Below are 13,851 nucleotides of genomic sequence, written 5' to 3'. Positions count from 1 at the left end.
TCAAGTCCTTTTGTTGGCGAGCCCTTCTTTATCCCCCGGCTGGAGTTATCTCTCAGTTTCAAATCTTGAGGCGCTGTCGTGGATCAGCTTAGTATCGGCACGCATTTCGATAAATTAGTGACTTATTACACACATTTTGTAACAGCATACGTAAGTGAGGTTGTGTAAACGGTGGCCTGGTCGTGTCAAAGCCTGACTTGCAGCAAAACGGGACTTCAACCATGTCTGCTTTCCTAAAGGCCGTCTGTGTTCTCCTGCTGAGTGCCTGCCTGGCAGCAGGCACAAATGCACCCGCAAAAGAACGGCACTACTACGTCGCTTGTAAGGAAGTTTGGTGGGACTACGCACCCGGAAGCTACAACAAGATCACCAACACCGCCATTTCGGCCGACAGGTATTTGAAATATAGACATTTGTAACAAGTAGCGGTAGTGTGGTTTTATAGTGAAGTGGTTAACTCCAACATTACCGTTAACGATATTTTCTAGCGTACACGAACATACCTTTATGTTGCAAACTGTTGCCTAACAATTAGGATTTCTAGACTAAGAATCAAGGTTATAACAAGTCTGGTCCTCAAACAGTTTATTCAGAGAAACGCAGCATTTAGTTTATGCTTGGATAGTGAATCCTCCAAGTTGCATCAGCTTGTTCAGTAAAAATTGCGATAGTTACGATAAAAAAAAGATACTAATTATAATGAGGTAACGTTAAGCCTTTAGTTTGAATGTTTACGTTAATGAGTTGTTTTAGAGAGTTTCGACAGCATTTCAATCGACAGGGTTCAAAAAGCGCTTACATACTTCTGTTATAACATAACAGGTGTATTTACATACCCAGCTAGCTACGAAAGATGCACATGTATCTGGACAGATATTGAATTGTGCCCGCCTTTTGCGTGAAGCTAAAAGGCACGTACGCTATTTGGCCCTTGGCTTCCCAACAAATATACCTCTTCATATCCTAGTGATGTATTGATGATTTATAGCGTTTGGTTGCTTTCTTCGAGCTTTAATCAATATGTAACACATTACATGTTTAGGTGGCCCTACGTTGTATAATAAGGTATCTCCTCGCTTATGTAATTATGTCCGCACAACAAAAATATGTCAACAATGCTGTCTTTAATATTATTACATTCATTGCGTGTTAATTATATTTTTTAAATCTTAAGCAAAAGATAGCAAATAAGGTCTGCTTTCTATTTGTTTCTTGAAATAATCCCCTTGCCAGTAACGCATCTCTTCGGATCGGGCCCTGTCGAAATCTCGCGAGCGCGCACGAAAACGAGGCAAGCTCAATTAACATGCAATGAATGTAATAATATCAAAGAAAGCATTGTTGACATATTTTTGTTGTGCGGACATAGTTACATAAGCGAGGAGATACCTTATTATACAACGAAGGGCCACCTAAACATGTAATGTGTTACATATTCATTAAAGCTCGAATTGCGAAGAAAGCAACCAAACGCTATAAATCATCAGTACATCACTAGGATATGTAGAGGCATATTTGTTGGGAAGCCAAGGGCCAAAGGCGTACGTGCCTTCACGCAAAAGGTGGCCACAATTCAATATTTGTCCAGATACATGTGCACCTTTCGTAGCTAGTTAGGTATGTAAATACACCTGTTATGTTATAACAGAAGTATGTTAACGATTTTCGTACTAGACATCATAGTCTACTTCTCTCATAGACCTCTGAAGTGTAGAACTACATCCTCAAGGCGTAAGTAGACTTCTCTAGTAGACTTCACTTCGATTCTCTTTACACTGAAAAAAAAAACATTAGTTTAATTTACGACAGAAGTAGCTATAGACTTCGACGTCTAGTAAGAGGACAAAGGTATGTATTCTTAGTTATAAAATGTATCGTCTGTTGATTGTTGATGTTTCCGTTTTCTACATGCAAAAAGTGCACGAGTAGTGACAGACAAGTTCTCAAATTTTATGTTACGTATATATGACGTAAGATATTCGGCACTAATTGTTTAGGATTAAGCCTATAGTGGCACGTCACCATCTTGTACTCGGCTAAAGAAGGGCATGTTATCTCGTTCCTGGCCGTACCGCGTACTTATATACATACAAGCCGGTAATTGGTGTATAAAAGGCATTCGCAGTCTGTTGGAGTGACATTTCCATTGTGTTGTAGAGACAGCTCTGGCTCAAAGCCAGATTTCTTCGGGAGACATTCTGATGTTTTGGTGCACCTTCCTTTAAAACTATTTTAGACGAGATCGCTTAGATTAGATAACTCAAGTTCAAAGTGCTTGTTTGTAGCCGTTCAGCTGAGATCAATGAAAATATTGACTCCTTTGCTTTGATGCGCATTCATGCCAAATCGGGCCAAATACTTAAAGTAGTACTAAATCATATATAGCGGCATGACTTCTAAAAAAGGAAGGGATTCCCCTATTATATGCAAGACAAACATTTTTCAACGTTTTTCAAACTGTCGAAGACACAGACTTGCCACTTTCATTATCTTTCGTATATCAAGCAAATATTTCATCTCTAAGTCTATATGTCAATCTAGTTTGTATTTGTATCCCGTCTGCCATGGCAAAAGTAAACGTTCGATATGGTTATCGTGACACATGCGGTATGTATGTATGTAGTTCAAGACAGCTCTTGTTGGCCAAGGATTGTGTCAATAGTATTCTTTAAAGTGAGCCATTCTTTTCATCATTGGAAATGTGGCAAAATCCATTGACTTATTTACAAGTGGCATTATCTGATTCCAATTGTTACTTCTGTGCCCAGGACATTTTCCTGATCGTTGAATGCTTAGGATAAATCGGTAACGTAGTTGTAAGATAGGAATTTTATTACAATTTGAGTGCCTATAGAATGCCACTTATGCTCTTTCCCTTTGCAGAAATTTGAAAAATGTGAATTTTTCTTTTGTCCTTTTCAGTGATGCAGCCGTGTTCCTGGAGCCAGGTCCAAACCGGATAGGCAGCGTCTACAAGAAGGCAGTGTTCCGGGAATACACGGACGGAACCTTCACCGTGGAGAAAGAACACCCGACATGGTTAGGGTACCTGGGACCTACCATTAGTGGAGAAGTGGGGGAGGACATCATTGTCCACTTCAAGAACATGGCGTCACGGGACTACAGCATGCATCCTCACGGAGTTTTGTACGAGAAAAACAGCGAAGGTACGGATTTCGAAATACTTCCACTGTACTATTTTCTTGTCACTTAATTCCTAGCTAATTACTGTAACCTACTTAAACATCACTGAGAATAAGCTTATTCAGAGGTTGAAGTGCGCATGTGCAGTAATAATGCGTTGTGGGTAGCTAGTCAGTGTCAAAGTTGATTGCCCCTGGCAGTACACGAAGAATGGACAAAGGCCTCCAAATTTGGCGTCTTACACACAGTGCATCATACTGCACTTGCGCACGTAAAACTATGAACTTGGTTATTGTGAGAGAATGTCTCTGAATAAATATACCTACATGTGTACCTACATCAATGATTGAGAAGACTGATGTTTTATGTAGGCGCCCTTTACTTTGACGGTACTTCCGGTACGAACAAATCGGACGACCATGTGCCACCGGGCGAGACTTACGTGTACACGTGGCAGGTGACTGAGAACGAGGCTCCCGCTGACGACGATCCGCCATGTTTGACCTGGATGTACCATTCGCATGTCGCTGCCGACAGGGACATGAACGCGGGCTTGACGGGAACGATAGTGACCTGCAAACCAGGTATGTGTTCCTTCTGTCTGCATGTTATGGTGAATTTGTTTGCTGTCATGTGTGTTTAACGAACATGAGAGAATGTGCATGGTGGGTAAAGACGCATTATGGGTAAAGACGCATGGTGGGTATAAAGGAGGCCTTGTTGGCAGGGACACATGCTGAGAAAAACACATGGCGGATCTAAGACACATGGTTTGTAAAGATATAGGGTGAGTTAAGACACATGGTGGATAAAGACACGTGTTGAGTAAAGACACGCGATGGGAAAAGACGCTAGACATATGGTGACTTATTGAGACACATGGTGGGTCAAGACACATGGTGAGTAGAGACGCATGCGAAGGGCTGGGAAGAAGGTTTTCCTTAAAGCAGCTTTTATGTATTTCAAACTGTCTCACTGCTTGACATGAGTCTATTTTGACGTCCTGTCTAACTTTAATAGGTTACCTTGGTGACGATGGAAAACAAAAAGGAGTTGACAGAGACTTTGCCATAAACTTCGGCATCCTTGACGAGAACAACAGCTGGTACATAGACGAGAACATCGCGCACTTCCTGAACGTCACCGACGAAGAGGCAGCAGCCCTGAAGGAAGACGAAGACTTCCAGGTATGTGAGGAAGTACCTGAATGTTCTTGGAAAATACCCTTAGGTATTCAAAGTTATTGGGAGCCATAAACATCCTGTAACGTAATTTTGAAAGATATATGTGATCACTAACACTTGATCGATCCCAGATTTGCACAAATATACTGAAGGCGGTGTAACACAATCTATCACTGTCAGTGGTTAATTTTAAAGCAGGCACCACAGCTTCCAACAGACAGATCTCAGTCTTATGATAATTGGTCCATGTTATCACATATGTATGAATAAACAAGGATGTTGACAACTCTCCTGGCTTGGCGAAGTTGGGTATCAAGGTTCTATGGGCCTGACCAGTGAAAGGGCTGCTAGAAGCATGAACGATTGCCAATTGAATATCATTGTTGTCCATTTCCCAGGAGAGTAACTTGATGCACGGCATAAACGGCTATCTGTACGGAAACCTGCCCGGCCTGGACATGTGTGTGGGAGAGAACGTCACGTGGCACCTGGTGGGGAGGGGCGGAGAGGTTGACATCCACACCATTCACTTCCGGGGTCACGAAGTCAGCGTCCAATTTCACAGGTAGATCAACAAAATGTCTGATCAATTTTTATCATCGTCTTGTCGTGATCGTTAGCAAGAAGCACTTTAAAACTGATCATATATGGCAATTTACATGAACATGTTTGAAACTTAAAAATTTTGTCACATCTTTACAGAACGGACACAGCAGGGATATTCCCAGCATCTTTTGCGACTGTTGTCATGGAGCCACGGAATGTAGGAGAGTGGATGGTCAGCTGTCAGGTTGGAGATCACTTTTTGGGTGAGGGTCTCAATGCACGAATGAAAATATACTCTCTGTATGGTGTTGTATATGTGTGTTTTAACAGATCAGGCAACATTGTAGCCTGATGTCCTGAGCCGTAGGAAATTTGCGGAGAGGACAGAAGAGACTCGGGAGCCATGATACGGCTGGATACCAGGGTAGCAATATTGTCCCAAAATGTTCTATTTCAAAATGAATGAATTGATAAAAATATAAAATAAAACTTACTAGCACATCATTTTATTTCCTTTCGATATGTGTATCATCATCATCATTTTGGACATCTTTAATCGTCAAAGTTACAAAAACATTATGTTAATACATGTATGTGGCTCCGTGTTTTAGCTGGAATGCAGGCCCTATACAACGTTAGCGGCTGCGGTAACGTCATGCCAGAAGAAACTCTGGAGGGGACTGTCCGCCATTACTACATCGCAGCAGAGATGGTGACCTGGGACTACGCACCTTCAGGCATAAACCACTTCGAGGGAGGGAGTCTTCTCAAAGACGGCAGGTAATAGTTTTGAATTAAAAGCAGTAATGATATCAAAATGGAAGCAGGCATGAGCCCCTGTCCTATAAATCTTGCAAAGATTTACGTGCATTGATGAAGATGACTTCTTTCACTTTGGGCACTGTCTATTGTAACTTTTTACCGGTCAGTGAGTATTCTAATTCTAACACTATCTATTGCAATGTTCTATGTCGCCAGCGACTCGGTGGTATTCTTCGAACAAGGGCCAGAGCGTATCGGAGGGAAGTACAAGAAAGCTCTCTACAGGGAATACACCGACGCCACTTTCACGGTGCGCAAGAACCGCACTCAGGAGGAGCAGCACCTAGGCATGCTGGGACCGGTCATCAGGTCAGAGGTCGGGGACACCATCAGGGTGACGTTCAAAAACATGGCGGACAGGCCGTACAGCATAGAGCCACATGGCGTTTTCTACAACAAGTCAAACGAAGGGTCTTCTTATGGAAGTGGTAAGTAGTGATGCCCCACTACTGTTGTCAGTGCAGTTTGACACTTGCTTGTGCTTGCTTGTTTTTTTTTTTAAATCGTGGTGTATTGTTAGACAGAGAATTTGATATCTATTTTCTTTAGATAACAAGACAGCAGGTGGGGGTGTGGAGCCCGGTGGAACCTTCACCTATGTGTGGACTGTCCCTCCGTCCGTGGCGCCAACAGAGCGAGACCCTGCGTGTCTAGTGAACCTGTACCGGTCAGGGGTCAGCTTGGTCAAGGATGCCTACTCCGGACTGGTCGGGCCTCTGGTCGTTTGTAAGGCAGGGACTCTGGACAGCGAAGGAAAGCGGGTAAGAAGATTGACCGAGGACCAACTTTTTCTTAACTATCGTTACCTATCGAAGGTTTAAAGAAAACTTTACATTTTTGGTGATACCCCAAGAGTGAGCAGATTGTCACTGTTGCTATTTTTCAGCTTGATGTCAGCTCCAGTCGAGAGTTCTTCCTGATGCTTGCTGTCTACGACGAGAACCAAAGTTGGTACCTGGAGGACAACATTGCGAACTTCACAGAGTCTGGAACTGTTGGCGATACAGAGGATGAAGACTTTGCAGAGTCAAATCTTATGCATGGTGAGTTTGAGTGCTGAGATACAGCCTAATAATATATGATATGTCTGTTTGCCAAGAATTCTATAGATATCTCTGTAATGTGTCATTGGATGTCTGTAACTCGGGAAGTTAAAATACCAGCTACGTCAACTGGCATAGCAGGCATAGCAGGCGTAGCTTTAATTATGCTTTAAAATGAGTCTAGAAAACCTGGGAAATCACCACGTATTTCAGCTTAAGGTGTTATCTTTATTAGAATTGCATGATTAAAACCTTAAAACCTCTCTCACCAGGCATCAACGGATACATGTACGCCAACCTCCCCGGTCTGAGCATGTGCACGAACGACAACGTCACGTGGTACGTCATGGGTCTGGGGACCGAGGTTGACATCCACACCTTGGCGTTCCACGGTCTGACCTTCCAGTACCACGGACAGACCCGGGACTCCATCTCCATCTTCCCTGGGTCCACAGAGACTCTGGAGATGGTGCCAGATAACGAGGGTACGTACCACCATCTTAATGTCTGTAGGGATGTAGATTTTCTAAAATAGAAAGATACTTTAGGGCTGATTTTAGAAATTAAGCATCTACACATCTAGAATTATCACCACAAGGAGCACCCAATTGTTTATACATTACATAGAATACTAGTGTTAATAATGAACCGTTTAAATGCATTGCCAGTACGTCGAGATGTTCTACATTTTACTACATAGACAATGTCAAATTAACGTAGAAAACGTTACTAGTTTAACGGGTAAGAGATGTATTAAAGCTCCTTTTCAGGGAAGGATACACCATTATATATCGATAAGACCAAATTAATCTTAACTATTTCCATGTTACAGGTGACTGGGCTATCAAATGTGTGACCAACGACCACTACAGTGCCGGGATGAAGGCCAAAGTGTCTGTGGAGACCTGCGATGCAGACGGCCCACAGTTCTGGTTCCGCAGCTCAGGGAACATCCGGACGTTCTACATCGCTACTGTGGAGGAGGAATGGGACTACGCACAGGACAAAAGAGATATTTACGGAGACATTGTGACTAATGAAAGCAGGTACTAGGTTCTTAAATAGATGCATTTGTTTGTATCTGTATGTAAGATACATTTTGATGTAACCTGTTCATTGAGAGTAAAAGAATAACAAAAGTGCCTGCTAAGCCCCGTCTAATTTGGGAAGGGGCAGATTCTGTTTCTCTAAATGTACAGATTATATTACATTGCAACGTACATACAGATAGATACAAGAAATATTCAATCTGGAATGTTCGACCGACGCTTCTACCTTCTTCAGAAATACTGACCCCCATCACGTCTGACTCGTGACCTCCGGCAGTATCTGGAAGTGTCCTCTGTCCCGGTGAAGTTTTTAAGAAAGTTGAATTTTATGATCATGTTACTCGGCAATTAATTTTGATATACGAGGAATTACAATTTGATTTTCTTCCCCACATTCAGCTCTCTGTACGACCGAATCTATTCTGGACCAACCATGATTGGATCACAGTACAAGAAAGCCCTGTATCGGGAGTACACCGATTCAACCTTCACAGTCCAAAAACAGAGAGGACCACGGGACCAGCATCTGGGCATGCTTGGACCAATGATCGAGGCGGAAATAGGTGACGTCATCTTGGTCTACTTCAAGAACATGGCGTCACATCCCTACTCCATGCACCCGCACGGCCTGTTGTACAGTAAGTGGGACGAGGGGGCGCTGTATGAGGACAAGACATCGGGGGTGTCAAAAGGAGACGATGTCGTAGAACCAAATGGCATGTATGCTTATACATGGTTTGTTCCACCAAGAGCGGGTCCTACGGAGAAATCAGACAACTGCATCCCATGGGCCTACTACTCCAGCGTCGATCCCGTCAAGGACACCAGTTCGGGTCTCATCGGCCCGCTCGTGGTTTGTCGGCAAGGAACGCTCGGTGCCGACGGGCGCCGATCAGACGCTGACCGTGAGTTCGTCCTGATGTTTACGGGGACGGAAGAGAGTAACAGCTGGTACCTGGACGAGAACATCCAGAATCACTGCGGGAATCCAGATCAAGTGGATCCAGAGGACGGGGATTTCGTGGAAGCCAACCACATGTTTGGTACGACTATACGTTTTGTTTTGTTTCTGAGTGATCTGTTGTTATCGTACAATTATTCTTTATTTCTCGTGTATATTAGTGGTACCTTCGATAAAAAGAATTGCTACGGCATTGGTAGTTTTATGGTTTCAAATGCGTATGCGCACACAGCAAAATGCATTTGTGTGTTACATGCCACAAGTCATTAAGAACTTGTCTTGGCACGTATTCAGCACTGAATAGAAAAAAGCATTCATATTTGGCATATTAGCCACAATCTATTTTACTGGACATGTTCAGTTGGAGCCATTGTTGCATCTATCAATACATATTGCACAATACGTATACAGCTAGTTTTATTTTCTTTCATACAGCTATAAACGGCTACGTTCTCCACAACCTCCTGGGTCTGGAGATGGTTGAAGATGAGGATGTCGTGTGGTACCTGATGGGGATGGGGACGGAGGTGGACACTCACACCGTGCACTTCCACGGACAGACCTTCATCCACACCACAGACAACAGGAGGCACCATCGGGGAGACGTCTGGGACCTCTTCCCAGGTTGGTCTCCTCCTTTCTGTCAGAATGTATCAATATTGAATGGGTTGAGCATTTGAATGCGATTTTACCACCAATTGATTGTTCATGGGCAGGGGGGGCTTGAAATATCTGCAAATTCTTAATCTACTGCTGTACGCATTCTCTATGCTGTAAGCATTCTCTACGAAGATTCTTAACCTTGTCCTCCAGTGTTTTACTTTTTTTAGATAAATCATTTCTTTATCCTGGATTGTTCATGCAGGTGTGTTTGCTTCTGCTCGGATGAGGCCGGAGAACCCAGGAACGTGGATCATCCACTGCCACGTGGCAGACCACTTTGACAAAGGGATGATGGCCTTCTACACTATCAAATCCAGAGAACATCAGGATGATGCAAAGACAACAGGGCTGCCTAACACAAAGACAACAGAACTGCCTGATGCAAAGACAACAGGATTGTCTGATGCAAATACGACAAAATCGCCTGGTATATCTTGTCTATTTTTTCGTGTCGCACATACATTAACCAGGAAAAAAGGAAAGTTGTTTGATTTATGATTTTTTTCTCCATCAAAAAGTGACAATGTGGTTTGTTATTAGGACAGTTGACTTACAAATGTAGAATGTAAAGGTTCTGGGTTCAAATCTCTTGAGGGCTCCGATGGTATGTCCTAGGGAAAGGTGTTTTACATACATTACCTGATTCGAGAGTACCAAGCTTGGGTTAGGGACGTCTTCTCCTATTAGACATAAAGCTGTGTTTGAGAGGAGGCATAGATTCTACGCGTTATACAGCTCATCACACTTATCGGAAACAGTAGGGGGCCATCCCGGTGTGATTGGATTAAAACTATCAGACAGCTGAGTCTGGTGAACTGTACAAAACTGGTGTGTTACGCCCAATGGCGCGCGGTCAGCAGAAGAAACAAAAAGATCATTACAGAAGCAGTTGTTGGTTAATGTTTATGTATAACGTTCGTACGGGATTTAAAAATGTTCTAATGAACCTGGTCGTATCTTTCAGAGATGCAAAAGACAACTAAACCAGATCCCGGAAGTGTCAGCGCACAGAAAGTGGAATGGACCAGGACTTGGCAGCCATTCGCGATTATGGGAGCTGTCAGCGTGGTAACACTCCTCGTCGGCTTCATGATCGGATACCTTGTCATTCGAAAGAGAAACAAGGGCAAGGGAAGAAACATGGAGATGACCGGATACGACAATACGGGGGCGGACTTATAATCCAAGTGTGAAAGCGACTCATTTAGCCTAACGTTACTGCTTTGAAAAAAAACTAGACATTTTCATCCTTTCTATTTCATCAACCTGAATAAGAATACATCGGATTGTCTGTAACGTTACATCAGTAATGGGAAAAGGGTACTAGATACTGTTTTGAGTGTGGAGTGCGTTTTAGTATGGGCTATTATTTTGGCAAAAGAAATAATCATGAAACGGATTGACTTTGCTCGGTTGTGTTCAAATGCCCATTCATGCACAGCAAATCGACACTATAAAACAATTGGATTCTTTAACTGACTCCACTATTTATTTTGCTCGCCAAGTGGGATTCATTGCGGAGTTATACATGTTACCTGGGTTACAACCTTTGTGCCTGATGAACAAGAAGTACAACCCATCTATGTGACTGTTGATATACCTGATGTGGAAAGTAATGTGGAAGCTATTATTGTTCAGCTTAAATATAAATCAAACGTTATGTTGTTTTATATAAGATCTTAAAAGTGTTTTATCTAATAAATAGATCCTTAGGGTTGGTAATATCAGATGATATAGTGATATATAATTATATGGAGTTCACTCTATTAGAACTCTTGCCCATATGTTGAACATGAATGTAAATTGAAAGTGTTATATAGAGTGTTATTAATAAAAAAATAATGTGTTACATACAGTTATATTGTGACGAAACGCAATGTATTGGGTTTTACCTTCAGTGCTTGCTTCGATGCATGGATGGATGCATGGATGCATGGTGCTTGGTTTGGTTCAACACGACCGCATGCAACTGCTACAACTCACGGTTCGGAAATACGGTTTCTTCAGTTTAGTGTCCTTGAAACTTTGAATTAAACTGAAGAAACCACAGGGGACGAATGAGCTGCTATCATTTTTCCAAAGTTGACGTGGGGGTCACATCGGGTCAAATTCTCGCATAAATAATGACAAAAATGGCCGGCCGGTGGCTTTTATGAATGGAGCTTTGTCTTTGAAGCCCTGGTGTGGATTATCTCGAGGCTTCTGGAGTTGTTTTTTCGCCCGTCAAGGCAGGTAAGTGCGTTGGGAATCTAGGGAGTTCAAGAATCCGGCGCTACGGGCAAGAATAAAGGCCCAGTGAACACATGTTGGATCCGTTGAACGGGTGGAACCTTGACGCTATTTGAGAATAGCGTCCAGTCCTGGGCTACCTAATGTGCCAGAAAGTTAGGTCTATCATCTTACAAATGGGATGTGAGACATGTTGAAACGGCAAAACATTAGTTATTATTGTCTATTTTCTAAAATCATACTCTCTTCCAATTCCCACCAATCTGATGGTAGCTTCTTGTTTAATTTACATATTAGACCTCTTAATGAATTAATTCAACCACGCAACCTGTGCTGGATTGTGGGTAATATGTCAAAGGTGATAGCCATTTAAATGTAAAACACCTTGGATTTGTGGACACTGCACACGCCTATAGGGACCATTGAAACACATAGCACGTGAAACACATACCTGTTTTTTTATTCAAGAACACATGACAACGACAATATGGCACTGCACTACTCAAGGTATAAAACTTGTTTTAGCAGTGCCACATAACAAAATACAATAGATAAATGAACTCAGTTAATCAACATAACAGTGCACCAAAGTCCCACCACGCCAAGACATAAAATACGTACGAATGTTAGCCTAATTTAGTACATAAAATAAAAAAGGACTACTATGTCAGATATATAGAGTTGAGTCAACACATAACACGTGAAACTCATACCTGGTTTGCAGGTCACTATGGTCCCCGTCAAGCCGGAGCTCATGTCCTTAGGGGTGTCAACATGCGAATGGTACATCCACGTCAAACATGGCGGATCGTCGTCAGCGGGGGCCTCGTTTTCGGTCACTTGCCAGCGATACACATAGGTGTCGCCAGGTGGGACAGCGTCGTCCGATTTGTTCTTACCAGACGTTCCGTCGTAGTAAAGAGCTCCTGAAAACGATTGTATTTCTAAATCAGTATTCGGTTTCACTTTTCGACATATTGTATAACCTTTGAATATAGTTTACCTTAAGTTTCAAGTCGTGGTCAAGTCAGGAAAATGATCTAAATCTTAGGTACCCTTGGACGTACTGCAAGTTACTCATTCAAAGTGTTACAGTCTTTTGTGTCATCATTGTTACCAAATTCTTTCTTTCATTATCGCTATAACGAACGAACAGCAGTGACTAGTGCTAGACATGGTAAGGATTCAGCAACATTCTTACCTTCATTGCTCTTGGGGTGAGAATGGGAGCCTAAATGGCTGATACTCAACATTTCATAATCTATCACATTCATTAAGCCCTGAATAGTATTTTAGGACAGAAAATGTGATACACTGTAGTTGCAAAAGTTGCGATAACTTGTTTTCGAACAGTTATTTCAATAATTGTCTATATACTATATACTTATTTTGTCACTAATAGAAAAATCTTTTAACTCTTACTGATGAAATAATGTGATACAGGGGTGCTATCACATTTTTCACTACTAGACACATTTAGACCGTTCTTTTGCAATCCTACTTTTATTATTGAGTCAATGTGATAGACGGGTCTGTTACATTTTTCCACTAATAGAAGTTATCTTTTACCTCTTACTAGTGAATTAATGTGATAGAGGGGTGCTATCACATTTTTCACTGATAGAAACAATATTTTAACTCTTACTAGTGAAATAATGTGATAGAAGGACCGGGTGTTATCACATTGTTTCATTAGTAAGAGGAAAAAGATTGTGTCACCCGGTATCACATTATTTCACATTTCAAGATGAGAATAGTTTTTGTCTATACTAGTGAAATAATGTGATATCATCTAATGTGAAACCATTATCACGGTTTTAAAAACTTTTTTGATCTAAAATAATGTGATGAATAGACAGTACTGATACTTAGGCTAGGGAATTTTGGCGATTATGACAAAACCGTCGACTCGACTAGCTACGGATCTTGTCAAAATTGAATACCCCATTGAACTTTTTTCACTCGAAAATACTGTGCGGAATTTGGACAACGTAGTATGTAAGAAAGTTGGTCTAGAACGTGTAGACCTGTGTAGCAGTACCTGGGTCTACCGAAAGTGCGAAAAGGAACGAAAAGGAACGAAAAGAAACGAAAAGGAACGAAAAGGAACGAAAAGGAACGAAAAGGAACGAAAAGGAACGAAAAGGAAAGTACCGAAAGTGCGAAAAGGAACGAAAAGGAACGAAAAGGAACGAAAAGGAACGAAAAGG

General features: G+C 42.0%; 1 protein-coding gene across 1 annotated transcript; it reads left to right on the top strand.

Annotated features, from left to right (window-relative positions):
- The first annotated feature begins 206 nt into the window (after positions 1-206).
- LOC118428079 (hephaestin-like protein) lies at positions 207-11,146 on the top strand. Its single transcript, XM_035838046.1, has 16 exons — positions 207-394; positions 2,923-3,167; positions 3,516-3,728; positions 4,165-4,331; positions 4,727-4,893; positions 5,031-5,137; positions 5,486-5,654; positions 5,853-6,124; positions 6,246-6,457; positions 6,583-6,739; positions 7,012-7,224; positions 7,572-7,785; positions 8,188-8,831; positions 9,185-9,373; positions 9,615-9,839; positions 10,377-11,146. The coding sequence occupies exons 1-16, from the start codon at positions 222-224 to the stop codon at positions 10,592-10,594; spliced, it is 3,585 nt and encodes a 1,194-aa protein (XP_035693939.1). The 5' UTR covers positions 207-221; the 3' UTR covers positions 10,595-11,146.
- The last annotated feature ends 2,705 nt before the right edge of the window (positions 11,147-13,851 follow it).

This window comes from Branchiostoma floridae, chromosome 12, assembly GCF_000003815.2.
Source record: "Branchiostoma floridae strain S238N-H82 chromosome 12, Bfl_VNyyK, whole genome shotgun sequence".
Lineage (NCBI taxonomy): Eukaryota > Metazoa > Chordata > Leptocardii > Amphioxiformes > Branchiostomatidae > Branchiostoma > Branchiostoma floridae.
This window is presented reverse-complemented; position numbering and strand designations above follow the sequence as displayed.